The sequence below is a fragment of the Phymastichus coffea genome, unplaced genomic scaffold (assembly GCF_024137745.1).
Source record: "Phymastichus coffea isolate CEN01 unplaced genomic scaffold, Cenicafe_Pcof_1.1 PCOF00036, whole genome shotgun sequence".
Lineage (NCBI taxonomy): Eukaryota > Metazoa > Arthropoda > Insecta > Hymenoptera > Eulophidae > Phymastichus > Phymastichus coffea.
The window spans coordinates 1,619,054-1,631,992 of NW_026706847.1; the positions used below are offsets into that span (position 1 = coordinate 1,619,054).

The 12,939-nt window shown below is 35.7% G+C and overlaps 1 protein-coding gene across 3 annotated transcripts in view; it reads right to left on the reverse strand.

The window, feature by feature from the left end:
• Window positions 1-12,939, reverse strand: part of LOC131663524 (sodium/calcium exchanger 1) — a 109,444-nt gene that overhangs the window by 69,387 nt on the left and 27,118 nt on the right. For all 3 annotated transcript variants that reach the window (XM_058933980.1, XM_058933979.1, XM_058933981.1), the window contains exon 3: window positions 11,252-11,343. In XM_058933980.1, coding sequence (XP_058789963.1) covers window positions 11,252-11,343 — 92 coding nt within the window. The remainder of the gene's footprint in view (window positions 1-11,251; window positions 11,344-12,939) is intronic.

A 12,939-nucleotide genomic window follows, 5' to 3' on the forward strand; every position in this document is an offset into this window, starting at 1 on the left:
AACGTCATCAGTCAACACTTCTATTGTTCGTGTGAAATGTACTCGATTACCCAATTTTGACAACGAGGCTTCGTATCGCTTGTCAATCTATATCTGACTTTACGATCACACCTCGAGTGGACTGTTGAAGCATTAAACCCTATGCTGCTCTGTAATCAATTCTGATCTTTGATATGTATTTAGTTGAAGCTTAGTTTTTCCACGGGGACGTTGTTTTGGAAGATGGATTTTTTTATCGAGTTATCATATAACTGTTGGGACTTTGTTTGTTTCAGTGATCAATCATTAGAGATTGTATGATTTTTTGTGATTCGCAATGATCGTAAGAGTTTTAGATTAAATAAATGAAATTGCGAGATAAGAAGAAAAATACAATGATATGTGCAATGCTGATGGTGAGAATGAGTCAAATAATTTGAGAGTTGGCAATATTTTTTCCTTGCGCAAAGTGCGACTTTTGCGCACATTCGGCCGAAAATGAGCGCTCAAGATAAAGCTTGACACAGGTCGTATATAAAAGAATGCCGTATGATACACGTTTGGGAAAGAAATTGTCGTATAGACGACAAGAATCTACATTCCCGCACGTAACGTATCGTAATATTTTATATCGATTTTTTGGAAAAAAGATTTGCTTGTTCGAGAAAAAAGACAGAGCCGTCTAAACTGTTTTTCTTTTTCCGCGCGGTGCGTCAAACCTCTTGTGGCTCTTTTGCCTCCGCTATTCGTTGCCGCCGCTTGACATTTTCCGAGGGTTGATTTCCTCATTGGGGCCTTAGAACACCGTGCGCCACTTGGTCCCGTCCGCTTCTCTTCTCTTTCTATCTATCACGGTCTCGTTCTTTCTCTCACTCGCTCTTTCGCTCGCCAGCTTATCAGCCTCTGCGCTTACTTTATTCGTACCTTGGTGACTCGGCAAAAATCCGGAAGCCATGTAATAATAAGTTAATAGTCGCCAGGAACTTATTTCTCGGAGTTACAAAGTGACGTTACCACAACGATATGCACTTTAGCGCACGTTTACGCTCACGGGTTGAGCTGAGTTGCTAGCGTGAGATCAATTTGATATCCAATTGATTTCCTGGTGACCTAAGAGCTGTAAATAAAACGAGATGGGCGTGTATGTGTGTTGCTTTTCCGCCGCTAATACAATCATAGATATCGATTGCCGCTTTACAAGCTTTCTTCTAACTGTAAATTTTTATTCGTTCGTACTTCAATTGACCTACGTTTCACTCATATAAATAGCTAGTAATATACTTTTTAACATATTGCGCATTACAATCAATGCTTTTAATTAAATTCGAATTTTTAAAACCAGTCGGGAATACATCGCACTTAACGGGAATCAGAATTGGGCCGACGAAGAGACGAACACTGCCATAAACGAATTTCCTCTGACGGCACGCGCATTTATTAATTTTTTTATTAATTTTACGCATATTTTGAATAATTATTCGCGTGAATATGCCCGAAGTTCCTCTTTGTGGCTTAAAAAGCCGCAAAATAGTAATAAAGAAATGAGGAGAAGAAAGGAAAAAGAAGAAAAATAAAGGATGAGCTTGCGGAAAACAGACAGCGATGGCGTGGCGTGCGTCTGGAACGATTGTGGATCTGAGCGACCTTTTACGAGTCTTTTCCCTTTTTATTGCCGGGCTTACCGCGCTGCGCTAGATCTGTCCTTTTTTATGATGTGCCCTAATTCATCTCGTCGCTCGTGCGCACTCCGACTCGAGATGCAAGTGTGCAAAGTTTTCGCGTCTCTATCATGAAAATTTTCAACGTTCCCGTAAATAGGTTTGTAAAGTACTTAAAAATGCAAATGACAAGAATGTTTGAATAAATTTCAAAACAATTTAAATACTTCAATTACGCTTCCAGTAGCACCAACTAATCTTCGTTCTTTTCTATCGGTATTCTTTCCATAAAATTGATTTTTTTGCTCAAATGAGATCGTGATTGGATTAGAAACCTGAATCATCATAATTAATGAGAAATTTTGCACCCGTCGAACTGCATTTGTATACCTGTAAAGACCTTGTCGTTATTGGAAAGTTGTTGTAAATTGTAATGAAAATTTTATCCAACATTTATTTACATCTATAACAAATAGCTTATTACTCATAAGGTTTGTTGTTGTTTCAAGTACTACTAGTGATTCTTGACTACTTACAAGTGATTCGTTGATGAGGCAGATGTGAAAGTGTAACGCTGCGCGAGCACAAAGAAACAGTACAGTGAAAATATATGTTCATTTGCAATATGATATTTCGAAGATATAATTGATCTCCCTATTCGCGTCTATAATCAAAAAGGAACAAATGATAATTCCATAAAAATAGATATTATATATAAAAGAGCGTACCAACAATAAACGCACATACACACCAGGCAAAGTGTGACAATTTGTAATTAGTACATCTTATTCAAAATAATTTTCTTCAATTTACTATTCATTTTATGTGCTAGATCATCCTGCAAGATTATTTCTATTTAAATGATAGTATGATCTTACTTGCAAAAGGTTCAAAAGAACCTCTCTTGCACAATTTAACAGAATGAAAAGTCACATGTAAAATAATACAAACTCAAAAGCACTATGTCATCAGAACATTCAACATCGGACAGCTCTAGAGAAAAGTACTAAACATTGTCAAATAATAAAATTTACCAGTAGTTCAGAGATCGACATCTCATCAAAAAATACCCCACGGGCGACATAAATGGCAATGTTATATAAAGGAGCCATGAAAAGATTGCCATGCAGATAACGGCTAAACCACATGAGATAGCAGCATTCTCTGCGTATCTACTGTGCTTATCCAGTCTATCAATCCAGTAATAAATAATTGTCTCTTTTCTAAAATTTTTTAAACATATTAAACACATTTTTAAGCATATTTACAACTATGTGAAATATTATTTGTGAAGGTAATAATGCTATTGAACTCATAAATGCAATATTATGATATATTACATTAATTAATAACTTCATTATTGATTTATAGAAAAAAATATAACATCTATTATTAAAAATAATAAGCAAATGTATATAAAAAGAATGCTCACAATAAAACACAAATATAAAGGGGCAAAAAAGAGCAACCCTGCAGAGGAGCAAAAAGAGGCAAACGAGGGATAAAAAGGGACAAAAAGGGGAATGGCTAAAGGATCAAAATAAGCTTATCATTATATAGTATATATGTTAAGATTTATCGTTTCTTTGTTATTATCGAGTGATTTAAAATCGTCAACAAAGCGCCCTTTTGTGTGTGTGTACACCGCGCACGCAAATGTATATTATCCCAACCGGCGTTTGCTGTCTTCTCGGAAAGCCATTCTATCCTGCATTTTACATATACGGAGAACGATATGCTCTAGCAATGATCTGCATGGCAGTCTTTTCATAGCTCCTTTATATAATACTACCATTTTTACCGCCCGTGGAGCATTTTTTGGTGAGATGTCGATCTCTGAACTGCTGATCAATTTTATTATTTGACTATATTCGGTACTTTTCTCTAGAGCTATCCGATATTGAATGTTCTGATGACATATTGCTTCTGAGTTTCTATCATTTTACACGTAATTTTTAATTATGTTGAATTGTGTTAGAGAACATTCTTTGAACGTTTTGTAAGTGAGATCATATAATTGTTTAAATAAAAACAATTTTGTAGGATCGATCTTTAGATGATCTGGTACACAAAATTAATAGTAAATTGAAGAAAATGGTTTTGAATAAGATCTACTGATAAGAAATTGTCACATCTTGCTTGATGTATTAAGTGTTTATATGGTAAGCTCTTCGGTGTATAAATTAATTCCTGAAAAGAGAAAATTTATATTTTTTTGCAATTATTATGTATTTCTTTTTGATTATAGACCTGTATAGGGAGATCAATTATATCTTCGAAATGTATATTACAAATAAACATACTTTTACTTGTAACGATCCTCTATGTTTACACAATATTATGCTTTCACTTTTACTTCAGTTACGAATAGTTTACCTATATACATTCTTTAGTTTATCTATTACATATTCTTCCGAAACATTGAAAAAAATTTACCGATATTTTTATTTCTCTTTTTTTAATGAATTCTATCAATCTTCTACATTTTTTATTTTATTTAATTGAAAAAAAATATGTAGCGAATTCTTTATCCGGAACCTGAATAAAATGAAATATTTCACGGAGTTCATTTCGCAATTTATTTAGTTATCGAAAATAAATAAAATTCATATAGACGCTCCTCAGTTCAATATTTTGTCATGAATGAAAAAAATTATTACGCAATTGGCATTCATTTGCAGGTTATTGAGCTGATTGTTGTTTTGTTAAAGTTTGATGCGTTATGTATGCGTTATATGCGAATGCCTTTCGAATATTGATGATGGGTAAGGTTTCTACTACGTGTATGTCAGATGCGTGCGATATTCGTCGCGTTGCGTGGGTCCTTTATCGCACGCGTCGTCAATTTGAATATGACGCATCCAGGATGAACATACTTCATCGCTGTTTGATGTTTCCAGATAAAATTCTTTATTTCAAACACTTTCTCATTTCAACCCATTTTTATTCACGCGTCGAGTCATTTTTTAACATCATTTTTAATATTTTATCTCTTACCTGCAACACACCGCTTTATCATTGTATAATTATCACTTATATTTTGAGCTAATATATAAAATAAAATAAAATTGAAATTTGAATTTCTCGTTGATATTAGAACCTTTTTTTTCAAAAGTTTCAAGCGCAATTACTAATAATAAATACGAAGCGCTCATTAAAATAAAAAATAAAATAAACACGGTTATTCAATCAATGTTTGGATTTTGCTTTTTATGAATAGACTAACATGAACTTTCCACGTGCATTGACATGTGAAAAAAAACTTTTTCTTGAAAGTAAAAAGAAACTCGGCAACTAGTGACAGGTCGCTTAATCATTGAATTCTCTGCCTTTACGTCTCTTGCAAGCATCATCCCTTATTTCTCAGCTCGTAGATTTGGCAAGTTTTCGTGCAGGGCGCACAATTAGTTCGAAAGCTACTCGAGTTGCAATCTAGACACGTCAAAGAGCGAGAGAGAGAGGAGAGAGAGAGAGCTTGTACCTGCCAAACTTAGCCTCTCAAGTTTAGCCGCTGTGTGTGTCTGTTTGCGTATGGATGTTACTGCAGCATCGCTTAGGTGCCCCAAGTTTCACATGAGTACAGTCGATGCTAACGTCATTTGATCGGCGCAAATTGCTGCAAGCCAAACCCTTCGAAGTCTTTTTGGCTGTTCTTTTCTGTGTGTATATGTTATACAAACGTTAAAGCGATCGTTAATATTTTTTTTTAGTGTCAAGCTTGTTTATATAATTGTTGTGTTATTATTTATTTCTTTATTCATTTATTTTTCGCTTATTTTGATAACTGAGTTTGATTGCTATTATTATCAAAGTACGTTGGCTTAAGGGTACCAGCCGGTGTTAAACAGTGAAAATTAAGTTTTCTCTATAGTGAGATGTAAAAATCGTTTTAAAAAAGTTACATCATGAAAAGTTTTTCATCATGAAGTACTGGATAAATGCTTTTATTTTCTTCTTTATATTTCAAAACCTCAATTAGGGACTCTAGAAAGTTTCCTTAACCACAATACCTTTTTTTTTAAGTTTGGTTTTCTGACATGATTAAAACGATTTTTAAAGCACAGCAAAAGAGCTTCCAATTTTCATTGTTTGACATCGGCAAACCTTAATTTATACGCACTACGATGCTTGGAATTCCATACAGGAAAACTAAACATTGTGGCAAATTCATTGTACTAAACCATACTAAAATTCATAATCGCTGAACAACATTTCACGAGTGCTGTTAAACTTTTATTCCATTGGATTTATGCGATGCAGTACACTTATGCGGGGCAACATGATAATGTAATAAATGTGAGCGATGCTGTTTATAACATCTTATATCTTTAGTGAAAGAGAGCCCAATGTGAAATTATTAATTTCAGAAGTCACCATAAAGTACGGCGCAAAGTTCTCCTTTTTATGTGAAAATTCACTTTCATGAAAAAAATAATATTCGGTTAACTGCCACTATTTATGGTTGATCAAATTTATTAGTTTTTTCCTGTTTTATAACTACACTCGCATATTTCAATTGTGGAATACAGCGAATCTATTGTAAAGATTAAAAGATTATAATGCTCTCTAAAATTTGACGTCTTGGAACGTAAAGCTCGAAGTGTCTTGAAAATTATAATGTGGAAAAGTTTTAGCTAGAGTGATGAACGGGAAACTCGTGCGGCGTAAATTTATGAAAAAACTCGTGTCGAGGAATAATCCGTTCTAATTTCAGCCAAGTCTCGAGAAGAAAAATGGCAATCATATCGGCGTCGGCCCTCTCCCTCCGACAGACGAATTAAGCGCGCAATATTGCCAACGGGAAAATTACTACGGCAGTCGGTGCACTTGAAACAAGGCAGGTAGATGGATGCGAGTATTGGTATGGTATTTGAGTCATGGGCAAAGCGCACGGTTCGTAACAACCAGATTGCGTTTGCTTCTATATGTAGTCGACCGAAGATGATAAATTCGTGGAACTATGCTGAATAACTGTCATTTGCGATGTCTCTTTTTCCTGTAGCTTATCGCGGTAACAAACTGCGCTTTCTTTTGTCGTGTTATTATTGAAATCTTTTGACAAACATTCTGTTTCGTTTTATTTTTTATTGAAGAAGTTCTCTCTAAAATGTCAGTTTAGAATGATATTTCGAAATACAAAAGTTGCGTACATATTCCGTAATTGCATTGAAACAAAGCATTTTCAAAAATAACACGTTGAATAAAATGATTCGAGGCAAGCACCAGACGAAAAGAAAAAGAATAGGATTAGCACAGTCAATGTGTCGTCGTCCGACTGCGCGGAAAACGGTTGGTGGTCGAGTACAGAAAAAAAAAATGAAAGAAGAAAAAGTTTTCTATACGCTGACGTTGCAGCAGAACAGCAGCTGCCAAAAGACAGGACGGGAGGTGTTCGCGTACAATGTCCATCGGGAGGGTCAAGTTGATTTTTTTTTTTGCCATTGCTCTTCCTCTCTTTCTATTTAAATGTCGAGTCTTATTTACGGCGAGGAATCTTGTTTCGCAAATCAAAACGGCTTCTCGATGCGCCGATAAAATAGATTTTAGAAAGATGAAAATATTATTCGGTCTGATTCAGCGCGCGACTTGGTTAGTGAGTTTCGTCCGGACAATTGCATTGTTCGCGGATGCCCGCGTAATTGTTCGCGCTGCTGAATGAACGTATTCCTGTCATTCGCAATAGTTTGTTCAATGCATCTACCCTCAGTTATATCATTGAATATTCAATACAGATTTCATAATTGTCCATTGACGAGTAGCGTAAGGCTCTGAAAGCACTCAATAGTGAAAGCTGTATATCTGCAAATTAAACCATTTCTCCTGTATTTCTTTGATCTCGTAAACCTCCGAAAACCACACAAAACAGTCCATTACTCTTTCTTGTGCAGCAAAGGGAGCTCATTCAATCTAACAAATCACCACTGGTCACTTTCTTTATCCTTTATCCATAGATCTGTATAACGAGGCTTGCAGCGTTAATATTAGACTGTTAAAAGTGCTCGTGTGAAAAAATGCAAATGGAGTAACAAAGAAACTCAATTTGCTGCGTATATGTAGACGCAGAGAGGATTATACGCGACAAAACTCGGTTAGTTTCCATATGCATGAATGCTCTCAGGTACGCATTGCCCCTGAGTTGTCTGAATGAGAAAGAACATACTATGCAAATGATAGATAATATGGATTTCCTTGGATGTATGCTAATGACTCTCCGATGTTTGGCAAGAAATTTTGATTGATTCACGTCGAGATTATTAATCGGAATTTCGGGGAGATGGAATCCTTCGAGGAGGACTTTCAACTTTTTGGAAAATGGATCACGAATGAATGTTAGTAGTTAGGATAAATTTCAATGAGATATAAGGAGATTCTCGGCTCGATCGTTTTATGGTGTTATTTGGATATGAGATCTGTTTTTGATTACTAACATGCTTTAAAAGCTTACAATTTCAATTTCAAATTGCATTCATTTTTATTATTTTAAATAGATTTAAATAAATCATCTTAATGCCTTTTCTTAACGAATATATTTAATATTACCATACTATATTTTTCCACGTTATTTTGGGTGTAATAATTGCAATTACCTAATTTTTAAAGTGTTATATATAAAAAAGATCGTTATATAACATTTATAGCTTGGAAAAAAATGTTTTATCCTAAATTTATAAAATAAGTTTGTGTATTACTTTTTGACGTAACCTTATTATATCCTACTCTTTGTGCCTAGTACCTTTAGTTTTTACTACCAACACTTTTATGCTAAGTGTAAAATATTCCAGTAATTTTTCTAAAGATTGGTCTATTCCATTCATGCAAATAGCTAACCATCAGCTAAATGTAGTTGAAACATGTAACTGCTTAATGTACTTTATCTCATACATTCGAATTTTGCGAATTCCTTACTAACAATAAGCTTATCACCATTATAAGACATGTTTTACTGCTACATTAGTTTTTGGCACTTAATCCATCGTAAGCAGATGCATGGGTACATCTCTAATTGCAAGGCTAACTAAGGTCAACGAAACATAAATTACTAGATAACACCTAATGTATCAAAGGTTACAATCTTTAGCCACTACGTGCTCTTAAATTCTAATTCTGTGCTCTAAAATATATTGCTATACAAGTATCAATATACAATGTATTTGCAAACACACAGTGGGTTGAATACTACTTGCATGATCGACTATGTTCTATGCGTTTATTATTTGCGGAACTGTTTTCGCGGAATTGTGACAGCTATTGAATTGTAGTGCAGCCTATTCTATTATTTTTCAGGCTTACATTTTTCAACCTTGATAAAACTTGCGGCATATCGTGGATATGTAAAAATGAGTGTTTCGGTGTACATTTTTGAGTAAAACTTATTTTTTAAGATACACTCGAAATTTCCAGAATCATAGTTGATTGAAAAGTTAATTTATGCAGCATTGTTATAACGTTAAACAGACAAAATATATACGTACAAACAGCCGCTGCATATATCTGTCAATGAATTATTCGTATTATAACGAAGTGCGAAATCACAAAATACGTATCACGCCCATTGGCATGAGTCGGCTGTGATGACAAACAGATTCATATATGTGTGTACAGAAAAGTCCGGTTAGTATTAGTTTACAGCGTACAGACACACGCACACACTGAATATTAAGTTAGCATTCGATTAACAGCAGCGTACAATTTCTATAGTAAAATTTTTCTAACTGCGAGATAAAATGCGTTAGGAGCAACATACGATGCGCTAAGTTTTAGGAGAGTGAGCTTTCTCAATTGATTTTGTTGGATAAAAGCAGCAATTTGTGACTCCTGCAAGACTTTCTCCTTTCTCATCAGTGATGGTTGTTTTTATTTTTGTGAACAACTTACGGATAATCATCATCATCGCCGCAAACGAGAGCAGAGTTGTCCAAGGAGTTGATGAGAGCGTCGATGGCGTCGGTCGTGTCGCGCGTGACATCGAAACATACAATTTCGTCATATGAAATATGACGCTACGATTAAAAATGTGCACTGCGATGTTTTCGTTCGTTTGGTCTTGCTTTTTTTTACATCACAGAACAATGACAAACAATGAAAACGATAAAGAACATTAATGATTACGCTTGGATAATTATTGTTCTGTCATATTTCCAAGGTAATAATATTTGAACGATTCGTTCTTCTTTCATCGTAGAAGTCGAGAGAGATGCAGAAAAGAAAACATCTTTTCTCAAATTGCTAGGTATAAACTGTCAGCTTGTAAAAATACTAATTAGCAGTGTCATCGAGAGACAATTGAGAGAGAAGCGTGCGCGCGGATATGGCTTGGGGAAAGTTTCTGATCGAACGGGGTCACAGCGATTAAAGCTACATAAAGAAGTAAGAATAGAAAAGGGCGACGAGTCGCTTTCCTTTGGGGACGATGAATATCCTTCTACTGGCTAACGAACTCCCGCCACGACTCCATTGAACATCGCGGCTCGTAAGAAAATAAGGAAACCGTGCTTTGATTCGTGCCAGACTCTCTATCCCGTCACCCCGTCTCTTGCGGCTAATTGCTACTAATTTGACTGCGCCCCTTGTAGTGTTTCGCTCCTCATCATTTTTCCTTTCTCGCTGCATAATGAAAGCGAGACCCTCGAGGAAATAGAGATAAAGCCCCCGGGGAATATGAGCAAATGAACTTCTGCTGCCGCTTGGCTAACTTGAGTACCATTTTTGTATTAAATCTTAGCTTTCAGTCATAAGCGTGAAATATCTGCTGTTCGGTGTAGTTTTGCTCTCCTTCTAATTCCAGAATCGTCTATTGCTAACTTCAGACGCGAGTTTGTTCTTGTACTTGTATAGTATCAAAGTTAACCCAGAGAGATCCAAGACTATTTATGTGCAGAATATTCGTGTGCGGCTATCACTTATGCGCGTTAATGAATATCAATTTCCAAAGAGAAAATCTTATAGAGTATTTCAAATTAAAAGCTTTTAATTCACTCTGTAACTTACTGATATTTTTTATATCCTTGAACTAATTGCAATAGGGCGGCTGTAATTTTTTATCATTTTTGTAACTTCAATTGAGCTTATTCAATATATGTATATTTTATGCATAACGATAGCTTTTTTTAAGCTTAAAAATTTTTTTTTTCGAATATTTAACACGCGCATGGGCAAACTCTTTGATTTACATGGCGTCACAACCGACTTTGTGATTAAGGACGATAAGGATGAATTGATGCCCGATATCGTGTATATATGCGACGTTGGCACTGCCTCGACTATAATTAAAGGTATTTAATTACCATTGGATTTAATTACGACTCTTAAAAACGGACTTGTCTTTCTCTCTTTAGGACGCTTTATTTTTTTGTCTCTCGAGGATTTTTTATTTGAGGTCAACCATTTATGATAACATAGCTCGAATAAACATAATTATCGTTGATGAATTTTTTCTTCGTGCTGCTCTTTTTCATTGAAAGAAGAACGAATGTTATCTTTAACAGCCACAATGAAAAAAAAACAAACTTACATATTTGACCTGTCCATATAGGCACGTTTATTCATATAATTTTCACGTTTTTCATGTATAGCACATTTACCAGATGATCGTATAATGAAAGGCAAGAACTAACCTCCTTGTAATTGTGGATCGCCGAGTTCAACGTAAAATAGTGCATCCTTTTCGTAAGAATCTTCCTCGACAATCGTTAAGTTTATAGCTTTTCTGAAACATAAAATCACAAAAAATATTTAAATGAAATACTTGTCATTGTAAAAAACATCGAAAATAAGATTTCGACGTCAAGCCGAACATTAAAACTTGGAGAAAAATCCGATATGGGGTAACATGGCCCGCATCTTAATTATGAGCGCGGTCGAGTAAAGCATATTTGAGCTAGACTACACCGTAAAGAAAAGGGTTGGGGCGTGGGGGCAGAAAATGGTCAGCTGTCTTAAGTCGCGATAACATTAGTAGCTTAGGACGAAGTTCACGTGTAGCACATTGATTATATTTATTGTTGAACTCCAGAAAATTCACGGCATCAAGCGGCATCAATTGCCTTGATCCATGCATTTATGCGCGAGCGCATCGCGCGTTATCGCGACCGTGACCTGTACCACGATTTTACCACCAACAGTAAAAAAATTATATATTTACATACTTAAAATGTTAATTCAAAAACATTATTTCCGCTCAATCTCATTCCTTCAACACTTATCGAAAACAATTTCTTCGCGGGATAAGTGTGGCGATTTGGAGTTGAGCATCTTAAAGTGAATTTCGATGCGAACGACTCGCGAAGAAAACAGTTGGCCATTACTTTCTAAGATAAACTCTCTCAAACTCGAGTACGAGTTTCTTATCCTCAATTCTTAGCTCCGATGAGAGCGGAGGGCATTGATACTTTTTCGAAAGTAATTCGTCGGAAGTCTTGCTTTAGACATTTCTTACCAAAGGCAGGCATTCAAATTCTCGAGTACAAAAATTGATCTCGTCGGTCGATGTATAGAGTTCATTTTACATTCCTGCAAAAGTTTGACAAAAATACAAGACAGAACAATAAAAGAGAATTATCGTAGGTCTCATTAATTCTCAAATGAAGAACCTTCGATATGATAGCGTTAAGAGTCGTGACTGAATTCTAGTAGCACACAGAGGTGGATCGAATTTCGTTCGTCGCGTTTTCCATCTTCTTCGGGAAGACTTCTCAATCGCAGCGTAAGCCCTATATATAGCGAGAAAAGGAGAGATACGGAGGTTCAAGCAGTGTCAAAGCTTTGCCCTCCTGAATCGTGCAGTGTATAAACGCCGGACGACGCGTCTCGGATGATTTTCCTCGTAGAAGCTTTAATCCGAAGAGGATTCAATTTTCTCCTATCTATTTTTTAAAACTCGTTATTTGTGTGTGTGTGTGTGTGTGTGTGTGTGTGTGTGTGTGTGTGTGTGTGTATGTGCGCGCGCGCGCGAAGGAGGAGATGTCAAGTATCGTAAAATTTTTGGTGCACGAAATTTTAGGGATGCCAAATTTTACGAGCATTAATGTGGAATGTGAAGTGTATACGTTCCACCCCGGGAAAATTGTATAATGGAGAGCTGTTGCTTTTTGGGTCATCTCGTTCGGGTTTATGCTTGGACTTTGGTGGTAGTAAGGGTGATGTGCGTCGCGCATTTTGCAAATTAGAGGACGCGTACTTTGAATTGCAAAATCTAAGAATTTTTGTTTGAAATTGTTTTCATTGTGATGCGAATGACTTTATAATCTTATTGAACGTTTGGCAGCATGCTTGCGTAAATAATGTAGACTACTTTAAAATAAAT